Source organism: Theobroma cacao, chromosome 5 (genome assembly GCF_053813885.1).
Source record: "Theobroma cacao isolate CCN51 chromosome 5, ASM5381388v1, whole genome shotgun sequence".
Classification (NCBI taxonomy): Eukaryota; Viridiplantae; Streptophyta; class Magnoliopsida; order Malvales; family Malvaceae; genus Theobroma; species Theobroma cacao.
This window is the reverse complement of record NC_142643.1, coordinates 1770390-1783226: the sequence shown is the minus strand read 5'-3', so window position 1 is coordinate 1783226 and position 12837 is coordinate 1770390. Positions and strand designations below refer to the sequence as shown.

The 12837-nt window shown below is 36.6% G+C and overlaps 2 protein-coding genes across 3 annotated transcripts; both read right to left on the bottom strand.

Annotated features, from left to right (window-relative positions):
* Window positions 1-55: 55 nt before the first annotated feature.
* Window positions 56-3074, bottom strand: LOC18597740 (NAD(P)-binding Rossmann-fold superfamily protein). Its single transcript, XM_007026931.3, has 7 exons — window positions 2639-3074; window positions 1524-1795; window positions 1392-1428; window positions 1195-1292; window positions 972-1033; window positions 503-626; window positions 56-403 (listed from the first exon to the last, which is right to left on the bottom strand). The coding sequence occupies exons 1-7, from the start codon at window positions 2925-2927 to the stop codon at window positions 284-286; spliced, it is 1002 nt and encodes a 333-aa protein (XP_007026993.3). The 5' UTR covers window positions 2928-3074; the 3' UTR covers window positions 56-283.
* A 5590-nt stretch (window positions 3075-8664) lies between these two features.
* LOC18597738 (Haloacid dehalogenase-like hydrolase (HAD) superfamily protein) lies at window positions 8665-11381 on the bottom strand. 2 transcript variants are annotated; one of them, XM_007026929.3, is made up of 9 exons: window positions 11243-11381; window positions 10329-10438; window positions 10177-10242; window positions 9986-10083; window positions 9804-9841; window positions 9636-9723; window positions 9212-9538; window positions 9059-9124; window positions 8665-8953 (listed from the first exon to the last, which is right to left on the bottom strand). In XM_007026929.3, the coding sequence occupies exons 2-9, from the start codon at window positions 10387-10389 to the stop codon at window positions 8801-8803; spliced, it is 897 nt and encodes a 298-aa protein (XP_007026991.2). In that variant the 5' UTR covers window positions 10390-10438; window positions 11243-11381; the 3' UTR covers window positions 8665-8800. The 2 variants fall into 2 exon arrangements, with proteins under 2 accessions (XP_007026991.2, XP_088662884.1); XM_088806758.1 differs by having other exon boundaries at window positions 9059-9538.
* Between the last annotated feature and the right edge of the window lie 1456 nt (window positions 11382-12837).

The following is a 12837-nucleotide window of genomic DNA, read 5'->3' as shown; positions in this document are numbered from 1 at the left end:
TACACTATTCAGTTCAAATATTGAGATCCATGGCAATGTGAGACAAACAGAAACATAGAAATGCTAATCGATGTTCAGACAATAATATCATTGCAACAGCATCTTAATAGTTCAGCTCAGGTTTTGCAAGGATGCCTGAGAGTAGACACAGCTGATAGTTTGATTGTTTTTTTGTTGTTTCTGCTGACCATGCATGGCCTTTAAAGTTTCAGATGCTCACAACTATTCAAATTAAAACTTCTTAGGCGCATAATAATAAACAAAAAATTCATGGCCCCGAGAATTAGAAAGGAGTAGCGATCTGGGAAAAGAGAGCCTTGAAATCCTTTGTTGGAATGCCTACGCCCTCAGGCTTTGAGGCTAAATCAAATGCCTTGAATTTAGTCTCCTCGAACTTCAGTGCCTGTTTGAAAAGAATGAATAAGATGCATGAAAATGGCAATCCAATGGTGAGAATGGAAATGGTTTAGATTGGGAATACATATATGTGAAAAGGTGATACCTGTATGCAGACTTCTGCTACATCAGGCCTGGCAATTGTTCTTGTTTCAGTCTGAAGAAGCTCATCGTCCTTCCCAACAAGAAGTTCTCTGATGCCACCATCTCTATCCTGCAGCCCTCCAGCCCTAACTTGGCCAGAAAGGGTCAATGTCAGTTGTACAGTTAGAAAGGAATTAGACAAACAATAACATTGCATTGCCCTTGGGGCCAATGGCATCTCCCTAGTCGAATAGGGATGATGTAGATTTAACCAGTATTTAGGGAGAGGAGATGGCAGACAGAAATTAACTTCCAAGCTGCCGAAAGCCTAAAACATGCATGATATATATGATCATAACAAACTGAAAAAAAAAAAAGATTCGATATCTAGAAAAAACTCTGGACGTATACATCTAGCAATTAATTAAGATTACATTGAAAAGGTAAAAGCAACGAATGCCAAAGCTAAAAACCGACCAGGGTTCATATACCTGATAATTGTGTATGGAACACCAGAGTCAGCCAAATACTGCTCAGCCTTTCTCTTCCAGACCTGTGAAAGAAAAAAGAAGAAATCAAATAATTGAATACTATCGATAAAAAACTCTATTCAGATAAAACAAAATTGAACAAAAGCTTATTCTCTCAAACATGAGAGAAAAAGGCCACCAGCAAAAGTAGGTGAAGTCTATTAGTATTGAAAAGAATGCTAACCAAAATGTTCCCATTGCCCAAACTGTTCAGGGGATGATTAAGGTTTGTTCCACCCATGGACCCAACCAACACAATTCGCTTCACTCCAGCCTCCTTAGCTGCCCATTTCAATGTGGATTATGATTATTTGATTTGGTTAATTGAAAATTAGGCATTTAGACTGAAAAATTTAGGAACCAAAAAGATGAAGAACTCACCGACATCTATTTGATTTTTCTGACCAATCCAGTCAACCTAAGAAACAAGATATATAGCCCCTACATCAGTACTGTGAAGAATAAGAGAAAACAAGAGTAACAGTCCTAGTATTAGAAGATGGATAAGGTTACTTGCTCAGGGTATGCTCCATCGTCAAAATAGAACTCAGGCCTTCCTCCTTTGGTTGGATCAAATCCAGGTTTCATTCTTGGGACAGCACTAGTAAGAATTATGAGAGCATCAACTCCTTGGATAGCAGGAACTAGAGTGCTGGGATCCCTTATATCCCCAACAAAAACGTCATCTGCTCCACCAATTTTCTCCTTGCTTTCTGGAGTTCTAACCAATCCTCTTGTAACAAACTGGTCTGACCTCTCTTTCAATTTCTTATAAAGTATCTGACCTGCCAAGTCCGCCAATAAATTCAAGTCAATAGGGGGACATTACCATTTTCTGTAACCCATCTTCAATTAAAGAGCATGAAGAGTATATTTAACTTATCTTTTTCACTTCTATACAAAAGGCAAACCACCATGGCAACCAGAAGATTCTAAGCACTTGAATTTTGTAGTTTGAATAAAGTGACAAGAGCAAAAAAATTATGGGACTCATCTAAGCCTCCAATTGATAACATTTTCTTTGACATTCCATAAGCCTATGCAGTATTGCCAAGGGTAATGCTATGGTAATTTTACACAGAGTACAACACCCTACTGAAATTGACACTAATAACCATTCTAAATACAGCCTAAATGAAGCATTTCTCCTTTGCAAAGCCTTAAATTATCAATTATCAAAAGCTACATTCTGTGAAATGACCATGTTCTGAGCCCCTTTCACCATTTGCCTACAATTAAGTTCTTAAGAGTAACAAATTTCTCTGTGTGTGCCAGACCCCATAGGACTCCAAACTAAAGCTTAAAAAAAAAAACAAAATCTCATATATCCGTGATAAACTCCAAAGTTATCACACTCTTAACAACCAATTGTCTTGGCATACCAATAAAATTCCCCTAAATCCCAAAACCCCAAGTAGCCAAAAACCCAATTCAGCCATTAACAAAACTCCCATTAACATTTCATAGAAGTCCATAAATAGACAACGTCATTTTATCATTTTGAGTTCAAAGAAAAGTCATCCTCTTTATAGTGGGACAAAACTCAAAGTCAACAAAAAGAAATCTTTTTAACAAGCAAATCAACCAGAGAAAGTGAAGAAAAGACAGAATATAAAACAAAAGAAAACCTGTTCTGCCACCAGCTCCAGTGACAAGCACAGTGCTCAAATCTGCCATGGAAGCTAATACCACTGTTTTTCTCCTAAAACCCTTTTTGTTTCTTGTCGAGAGAGACGAAGATGAAATTGAAAAGGAGTTAAAACTAGGCCAAGAGAGAGTAGAACAATCTGGAACTTTTCTTGTTAAAGGTGTTGATGATGCCACGCAATTACATTTATGACAGTGACCTAGAGACTTTGATGAAGGAGCTGGAACCGTGCAGGAGAAGACCCATGGGACACGCGTAAGCTTAGCCATTGATCAAGAAGAGTTGGTTGGACTGAGTTTCATCCGACCGCCGGTAAGGCAAGCGGAAATCCAACAACCAGGACGAGGAATAAATTTTTGCTTTTTCCTGGATTTTAATTGGGCAACTGCTGTTGTTGTCTTAGCCGTTAAAGTGGCTGTTGAACTTGTAAGGGTTTGTTTGTTTATATTATTTTGATTTTTCTTATCCTGTTTCCGTTTCCAGGTTAGCCTTATCCCATGATCACTTCGCGCTTGCGTTTCTAAAGCCCACTCTCCTTTTCCCACGAACCGCCTACCGCCGGGCATGCCACATAAACCTGGTAGGTTGGCCCATGGTGGTAATTGATCGTGTTTGGTGAAGCAGTTGAAGCCCATAAATAAGGCAAGTTGGGCTGAGGATCTGCCAAAATCCTGAATCAAGAGTTCTACTCCAGTGCCATGTGCCTTTCTTCCACGCTTTAAATGTTTTTATTTGATTCAATAGAGGCACAGAAGGCGAGGCAAATGGTTCAGAAATTATCACTGCAGGTTAACGTGATAAGTTTTAATATCGTGTTGACTGTTACATATTTATGATTGAATTGAGAGAAAACTTGTGTGTCCCGGAACTTCAGATAACTTAGACTTTTCTGTTCCAACTATGACATCGTGGCATGCTGAGTGACACCCTGCTGCCTTGTCTGTCTACCTCTTGCTTTGCCAAAGATTGGGTAGCTTGAGTGAAATCTGTCAATGAAATCTTAGCCTGGTTCAAATCCTAATAAAAGCATGTCCTCATTGCTTGGATGGCTGTCCTTGACAGGCTTCCAACCAAAGGAAGGATCAAGTCCTGGTGTTTGACTAATGCTACCTGTGTTCATTTTGTGGTAATACTGAGGAGACAAAGAGCCCACTTATTTTTCTCTTGCCCCCTTTGGGAGAAGGTCATGCAGCTTTGTTGCTTGACTAGAGACATTGGAGACTGGAATAATGAATTTGCTTGTGTTAAGCACAGATTAAAGGGGAAGACTATCTTGGAGTGCTTGTGTCTACACAAAATTTGAACGGAAAGGAATGGTAGACTACATATAAGGGTATGCGGAGAGCACCAGATGAGCTCATTAACAACTTGTTATGCTCTTGTATAACAGGTTGCTTACCTGTTTTCTTGGATAACAAAAGTATGGAAAAAAACAAAAGATTTGGAATTGGGACGTTAAAAGAGTGACCTTCAAATTTGGACATCGAGTCTCAAATGGAAGCGGGAAGCAACCAAAGGCTAGAAGGTTGAAGAAGGATTCAAGTAAGTGTTGAACGGTGTCGTATGGTTGTTTTCAAATGTTTAGAGTTTGTAATACTGTAGCTATTTGTGTCACTTTATGTTTTAGCTTGTAAAGTTGTTTAAATGACTTAGTGGACCGTCGTTTATTCAACAATTTTTTTAAATGTCTTCTAAACGTTTGTGATGAGCGTCGTTTTAAGTGTTTCTTGTATAGGCCAACGACCATCTATTTGTTCCTCGTTATAACTGTTAAAGCACAGAAAACTTAATCTCGTTTTCTGTGCTTTGTGATCCGATTTTGTTAGTTTTTCATTCTCTAGGCTACATCTGTGGGAATGGTTCTTTGTGATGAGTATAAGTATCATTTGTAACCGTTGTTGTATTCGAATTTTTTTCCTGGATCAAAGAAATTTCTCTTTGTTTTTCAACCTCTGTTTTTCCTAGAAAATCATTAAGTCTTTAGTTTTCTTTCCTGGTGTTAGAGCATATTATCTCAAGGGACCTGTAACATGATTGTTTTGTGATCAAAGCATCTTCGATTCAATATGGCTACAGTTGGATTCAATGCAGCTACACCCCTTGTGTTCATTGGTGTTAATTACCCCTTCTGGGTAGTGAAAATGAGGTCATATTTCAAGGCATTTGACTTGTAGGATGTGGTGGAGTCTAGTGAGATATCTGTTCAAAGGCATGCCAATCCAACCCTTGCTCAGATTAAGCAGCACTCAGAGGTAGTTGCAAAGAGATACAAGGCTTTGATTAGCTTGCAGTTAACTGTGTCAAAGTCAATTTTTGAAAAGATCATGCATTTGGAGGATCTTAAACAAGTGTGGGATAGTACAAAATAAGAATATTGGGGAAATGACAGAACCAAGGTTATGCAAATCATGAATCTGTCTAAGCAATTCGAGGTGATGAAGATGAAGGAAGAGGAGAACATTCAGGAGTATACAGACAAGTTGTTGCAGCTAGTGAATCAGCTCAGGATGCTAGGACAAAAGGTCATTGATCAAAGAATGGTCCACAAAATTCTAATGAGTATGTTAGATAAGTTTTGAGTCAAAGTAACTTCACTTGAAGACTTAAAGGATCTGATTAAAATTTTTATGAAAGAGTTGATCTCTACTTTATTAGCTTTTGAGTAGAGAGAGCCTCTTAAGCATGAGGACTCTGTAAAAAATGCCTTAATTGCTAAAACTAAGGGCTTAAGGGTCAAAGTTGATAGCTCGAAGAATAACAGTACTAAAGGTTCTAAATTAAGTATTGCAAAGCAAGGAAAGAATTAAGACAAATATCCCTTTTGCATTCACTATAAGAAGATCAATCATACTCTAAAGTACTAGTGGTACAGGCCTAATGTGAAGAATAGAGCTTGCAATCAACTTGAACATGTGGAGAAGGTATGTAAAGCCAAGAAGTAGGAGACTGAAGGTAAGGCTGCAGTGGCAGAAGAAGCTAACAAATCAGAAGAGGTACTGTTTATGGCTAAAGCAGATGATGACATAACTAACAAGTGCACCTGGCTGATTGATATTGGTTGCTCAAACCAATTGACAGGTAATGCCAATCTTTTCACTGAGCTTGATGAGAGTTATAGGGCTCGTGTAAAAATTGGAAATAGCCTTTACATGAAAATACTTGGAGTAGGCACTATAGGAGTTAAAACTGTTGCTAGTATGAAGTTTATTCATGAAGTGCATTATGTGCCTAAAGCAGATCAGAATCTGCTTAATATAGGTCAATTAGATGACAATGGTTATGCTCTATTATTCAATAATAGGCAGTACACAATATTTGATCCTGTTGGTGCTGAGTTACTAACAGTGAGCATGAGAAACAAATGCTATCCTATGGATCTACTAGAAAGCAAACAAAAAGCATTCTATAGTGAGTATGATTCATTAGAATTATGGCATAAACATGTTGGATATGTGAATTATAATTCACTGCCAACAATGGCTTCAAAGGAGCTTATGTTAGGTTTGCCCGATATTGTCAGACCAGATAAGCTATGTAAAACCTGTCAATTTGGAAAAATGAATAGGAAGCCTTTTCTTAATGAGAACAGGTGGAAAACCACATAGAAGTTGAAGCTAGTTCATACTGATTTGAGTGGTCTTATGAAGAACACTTCATTGAGTGGAAGCAAGTACTATATCCTGTTTATTGATGATGTCTCTCATTATTGCTAGATCTATTTTTTGAAGATCAAATTAGAGGCTTTGGGAAGTTTTTCTGAGTTTAAAGCACAGGTTGAGAATTTTACCAACTTAAGTATCAAAGTACTAAGGACAGACAATGGATCTTAATACACTTCAAATGACTTTGAGAAGTTTCTAGCAATAGTTGGGATTCATCATCAGTTAACAGTAACTTATAGTCCAAGTAGAATGGCAAGGCTAAAAGGAAGAACAGTACAATTGCAGATATGGCAAGGTGCTTGTTATTTTAGTGCAATTTGCCTATGAAATTCTAGGTTGAGGCATTTAACACCGCCAACTATATTCAAAACAGAAGTATTACAAAGGCATTGACACTCAAGACTCCATTTGAGATTTGGTATGAACACAAGCTTTCTATCTCTCATTTTAAAGTCTTTGGTTGTGTGTGTTATGCTCAAATTCCTGATGTGAAGAGGTCCAAATTTGATTCTAAGGCTTTTACTACTGCGCATATTGGGTATGGTGAAAAATCTAAGGGGTATGGATTGTATGATTTAGAAGCAAACAAAGTAGTTATCAGTAGAGATGTGGTTTTTGATGAGAGTCAGTGTTAGAATTGGGAAAAAAAGTCTGTTGAATCTATTTACAACAAAGATGGTTCTAATAAGTTCATTACTTTACCTGATAGCAACAAGACCTGACTTGATGTATGCCACATGTTTATTGTCTAGATTCACGCAAGCTCCTACATTATTACACTTAACAACAACCAAAAGAATCCTCAGATATGTTAAAGGCATTGCTGATTTTGGTTTGAGGTATGTGAGGCAAGATAGTGGAGAATTAGTTGGATACAGTGACAATGACTGGGCAAGGTCACTTAATGACTCAAAAAGCACAGTTGGGTTCTATTTCTCTTTCAGCAATACATTTTTCTCATGAAATTCTAAAAAACAAAGCGTTGTTGCACAATCTACTACAAAAGCTGAGTACATTGCAACTGCAACGGCTTTAAATCAGTTGAGGTGGCTAAGGAAGATACTAGCTGATCTTGGTTTCAAACAAGATAATGGTACTGTGATATTTGTTGATAATATATCAGCTATTGCAATAGCAAAAATCCAGTACACCATGGGCGAACCAAGCATATCAAGGTGAAATATCATGCACTTAAAAAGACTGGTTGAGCTCAAGCACTATAATTCGGAAGAACAATTAGCTGACATATTGACAAAGGGCTTATTCAAAGATAGATTCGAGGCTCTCAAGACCTGTTTAGGTGTTTGCCAGATTACAGGCCATGGGGGAATGTTAAAAGAGTGACCTTTAAATCTGGAAATCGAGTCTCAGATGGAAACGGGAAGCAACTGAAGGTTGGAAGGTTGAAGAAGGATTCAAGCAAGTGTGGAACAGTGTCGTATGGTTGTTTTCAAATGTTTAGAGTTTATAATACTGCAGCTGTTTGTGTCATTTTATGTTTTAACTTGTAAAGTTGTTTAAACAACTTAGTGGACCGTCGTTTATTCAGCATTTTTTTTTTTAAAGTTTCCTCTAAACGCTTGTTATGAGCGTCGTTTTTAAGTGTTTCTTATATAGGCCAACGACCATCTATTTGTTCCCTGTTATAGCCGTCAGAGCACAGAAAACTTTATCTCATGTTCTGTGCTTTGCGATCCGATTTTGTTAGTTTTTCATTCTCAAGGCTATATTTGTGGGAGTGGCTCTTTGCGATAAGTATCAATGAAATTTCTCTTTGTTTTTCCCAGAAAATCATTTAAGTCTTTAGTTTTCTTTCAGAAGTCTACTACTCATAACCAAATATGACAAGAAAAGTAGCCGTATAATTGCTGCAAAGCCAAATTCTCTTTGCTTGCAACTTCACGCAATCGATGGACCAGCCAGATACATCAGTGACGCAAAGGGTAGGGACTTCCAAGGCTTCAGCCGGCTCCCTCAATCACAACCTTAAAACTTTACACATCTTTGAGCCTATCTCCTCATGATAAGCTTGAAACACATTCTGATACACCTGTAGTCTTGAATAATACATTAATCATAACAAGTCATGTGCCTTCTGTTTTTCGTGCATCAAATCTGCCCCTCCTGATCTGAAATGTACTTTATACAACATCTCCATTATATGAGTGAAATGATTAAATTACATCCAGGTGCCATATATTATAATCATAACGTGATTAGTACGCCCTTTGGATCGATTAAGCCAACGCTGATTAAGCCATGCGAAACAGGAGGAACGATGATTAACATAACATTCCATTCTTGTTAACCGAAGAAGGAGAATTTTCCCTTTTTTTTTTATTGATTCATATTTATGTAATCATGAAGAGAACAAGACATCTACATCATCTGAACAAGAACAAGGGAATGGGGACAATATGATCCCACTAGACATGATGGCTTTTCCTCCTCATAGTAGTGAGAAAGGAATAACATAGAATCTAAGCTGTCACAGATGTCTCCACTGCAACCTGGCCAGGGTAACTGACTTCAGATTTCATGTCGGTTTCCCAGAGCTCTGGTAATGCCTGCTTGATATTGTGAATGCTTTCTAATGCATAATCTGCACCTTTAGGTCTCTGGGAAGTGCCAACCTACATTAATTTTTAATGGCAGAAGGGCAACAAGTTAGCTATTCATTTTCATTCTAAGCAACTATTTTGGTTGATCTAAGGCACCAAAAATTTTCAAGGACTTACCAGCACAGTGTGAAGACCCACACGTTTTCCAGCCTGGATGTTGCGGACACTATCATCAAAGAACAACTGAAACAGCAGAACCCAACGGTGAATATCTTCAGTAGATTGTAAAAGCCTTAAAGTACAAAATTGATGAGCTGTAGAAATTCTTACTGTTCTCTGAGGGTTGATTCTGGCAATCTTGACAGCACGCTCTATGGCAGATTCTTGTGGCTTGCAGACAATGGGTGTCTTGGGTAATGTTGCACCTGGCTTGGGCTGAGCAAAATGCCCAACTATGTCAAAAATTTCAGGGCTGCTAGGAACATCACTTGTAGCAGCAGCTGATCCCAAAAACTCAATGTCATCTTCATCATCAGAAACTGTATTCTTATGGGTAGGATTGAGAGTCTCAAAGCATATAATCCCTTCAAAACAGTCTTCTAATCCTAGTTTATTAAGAGCTTTAGCTGCATGAACCTTGTCTGCATTTGTGAAGATCTGTTTCAACAAGAGACATTTAAGTTTTATGAGAACAATTCAATTCCATAAAAGTATGGTCAATACTGGCCTATCTATTTGGTAGCCAACTACTTACAATTTTTCGAAGAGGCAAGGTCAGCAATAGACTCCTCAATTGAGGATCCGGTTTCAAGTTCTCATAAGGTAGTCTTCCATGAACATAACTGTTCAAAGGAAAATTAAAAGGTCAATCAAAAGAGGGAGAAAGAAAAGGAAAAGAAAAAGAAAAGAAGGATTCCAATACCTATGGTACTCATCATAGTCAAAGTCATAACCAACTGCCTGCAAAGGCGAAAGAGAGAGAGAGAAACCACATTAAATTTATATAATTTACCAGCATGACTCTTGCTCAATTTTTATCTAATGAAAAGGATGTTGGAAAAGGAAAAAAACAAAGAAGGGGGTGGGGTAAAATAAAAGTAATACCCTGAGGCCAGCCATTGTTGTCCCATAATTCTTATACAACAGGTTGGACAATTCAACAATTTTGTCCTTTTCAATGCCCAGCTTTTCAACCATGTAATCTGAAGGAGATGGCATTCATTTAAATATTAGATTACCATGTAATCTTGACAGTAAAAATGGGAGCATCCAAGTATCACACTGCAAATCCTTACCTTTAATATTCTTTCCACATTCTCTTGCAAGACCAGAGCTAAGGGGATAAAGGGTATCATCAAGATCTGCAAATTTCAAGCAAATGGTTACTAGATCCTTCCCAGCCCTTAGTCCATATATTGGACACTTATTTTCAAGTAGAGCAGCTTACCAAACAGAAGGCAATCATATTTTGGCCTCTGAGCTAGCCTGTATCGGTCCTCGAATTCCATTTTCTCTACTTGATGGTAGGAAAATCAGCAAGGAACTTGATCAGAGGACCTTAAATATTCAATGAAGAGAAGTTAACACTGAGTTCCAAGATATCTTAAAGCCACTCAAACTAATGTTATATATTGATTTTAAATCTCCAACACACAATATTGACTCAGATTACCACCATCAAATAAGAAGAAATCCTAACAAGTGGACAACATTTAGCCAATCCCAGGTAGTTGGATGAGACTTCAATTAATGAGTTCATGAGTCGATAAACCACAACCACAACTTCAAATCAAAACAAAGAACAGGTATTCTAATGTTCTTTTAGACTTTATAATAGTAAAAATTTATGAAGCTCGAAGGTTCCACGTTAATGATAAGAAAGGGCATAAAGCTATGATTAAAGGCTGAAAGTTATTAAAACAAAGCTAATGTGAGTTATTAACAACACTTTTAAGTATTAATAACAACTCAAATGATGCACTTTAAAGAGTTGAAACTGAAAAGTGAATGATAATTTAACTGAAAAGCCACTCTTTTGATGTATGGGACTAAAAGGTGGTGATAATTAAACAAAGAAAAAGACCCAAAAAACCAACTTCCCATCAAAGAAAGTTTACATTTTTTTTTTCCTAGCATAACAAACATGCATTATATCACAGTGCTCTTTTCATTTCCTCATGAAAGGAAACCAATGACAGGAAAACAATACATTTCATATGGTTTTTAAGAGAACCCCAAAAGGAAAAGCCTTTCATGAACAAAACCCAGGAAGCGAAAAGCTTTCCTAAAGCATGACCAAGAATGGTTGAAGATGTAAAATGCAAGACGATTCAAGCAACGCTGCAATGAAAAAAAAAATACCTTAACGGTTTCAAAAACCAGGTAAGCTAACAAAAGGAAAAGACTTTGAAAGGCCAAGGAACAGAGGAAACAGAGAGATTGTAACAATGTTCTCAAGGAAGAACAGAAAGCCGAGGGGGGGAAGAAGAAGAGAGGCAAGGTGGGTTTTTATAGGCCAAGTGGTTGGCTCCTTCTTCATATTAAAATCATTAAGTTATTCAAGTTAATCACGTTTAATGTAACTTGCGTTGAAACAACAGCATCATTGTGTAATATTCAAAGGCTAAGAGAAAGTAAGAGGAAGTAACCAAAGCTAAAGTAACGTTTTATTTAAGACAAAAGTAAAAACCGAGTTAGCTGTTCGAGTCGGACTCTCTGAATCTTTACCTTTCCCGTTTTGTCCCCGTTTTCCACGGTCCAAATTCATCCATTTGTTTATTAAAGTAAAATCCAGCATTGCCTAGAATTTTGTAGCACAGTCGCTGTAAATATATATGAATTGGGTAAATTTTTGCATACCTTCACCTCACTATTTTGTGATTTTTTTCTTAATTAACATCCCGTAAATATTTTTTTTCTTAAGTAACATCACTAAGTAATTTCTGTTCCGATCGAATCATATGTTAATTTTATCCAATAAAATTATTAAAAAACTCTCAATTCAAAGTTATTCACATATATAAATATTTTTATAATTTGATTTAACAAAATTAATGATTTAACCGCTTGTGAATATGTCTATAAGATATAATTAAGAAAAATACCCGCAAAATATTATGCAAAAAAAGTTAAAATTATAAAAAGTGTAAGTGGAATTTACCCTAATTCTTTTCCGGTCCCAAAGAAAGGAACGAAATATGTTGGTATAATTATTGAAGTTTCTTTGCTGAGTTGTAAACTTATCTTTGGATTTTATAATGACTTGGGCACAAAAGATAGGATCAGACCAGATGGTATGCCTAAACTACAGGTAATTTCTCTATTTCTATATATAAAAAAGGGCAGATGCCAGGCCTTGGTTCCACCTGGATCCAATTCAGAGAATTATGGTCATTTAATTATAGGAGCTTCCATCATATATAATTCAGTCATGTACTGAAAATTTTTGGATTCAATGATATACCCAAATCTTAAACATTTCATGATATTTCTTAGAAATGGTTTCAAGTAGTTTATTTTTTAGGGTTGTAAGCCTCCCTCCATGGCAAAAAATATCTGTCCTTTCTTGGTATAATTATGGAGAGGTACGTGGGGTATGGTTTCTTTTTATTATCTTATTCAACAAGTGGTGCTCGTGACAAGTTATATCAAAAAAGAATTAGATCATGTGTTTCATTTGGATGTAAAAAAAGAAAACAATTAAGATTTTAAATATGAATACGATGAAATTTTAGATTTTTATTAAATATATTTTTTTATTGTAAAAGTTTTTTAAAAATTTTCATCACGAATCTCTCTCTTACATTATTGAATATAAAGATTTTGCCTCGTTATAATTAAAAGCGTGAAATTTTATACAAAAAACGTGTGTTTGATTCATAATTAATATTAAAAAAAACGTAAATGAGAACGTAAAAAACATGTGATGCAGGTGAATTTTATTCACATAGCAATCA

Bases quoted from the DNA above. Each gene is read 5' to 3' on its own strand.
- LOC18597740 (XM_007026931.3), bottom strand. From the start codon at position 2,927: ATGGCTAAGCTTACGCGTGTCCCATGGGTCTTCTCCTGCACGGTTCCA. The intron at 1,429-1,523 runs GTAACCTTATCC...CTTGTTTCTTAG, and splicing joins ATGGAGCATACCCTGAGCAA to GTTGACTGGATTGGTCAGAA. The intron at 404-502 runs GTATCACCTTTT...CTTTTCAAACAG, and splicing joins TAGCAGAAGTCTGCATACAG to GCACTGAAGTTCGAGGAGAC.
- LOC18597738 (XM_088806758.1), bottom strand. From the start codon at position 10,389: ATGGAATTCGAGGACCGATACAGGCTAGCTCAGAGGCCAAAATATGAT. The intron at 9,724-9,803 runs GTATTGGAATCC...TCCTTTGAACAG, and splicing joins GACTATGATGAGTACCATAG to TTATGTTCATGGAAGACTAC. The intron at 8,954-9,058 runs GTAAGTCCTTGA...AAATTAATGTAG, and splicing joins TGGGTCTTCACACTGTGCTG to GTTGGCACTTCCCAGAGACC.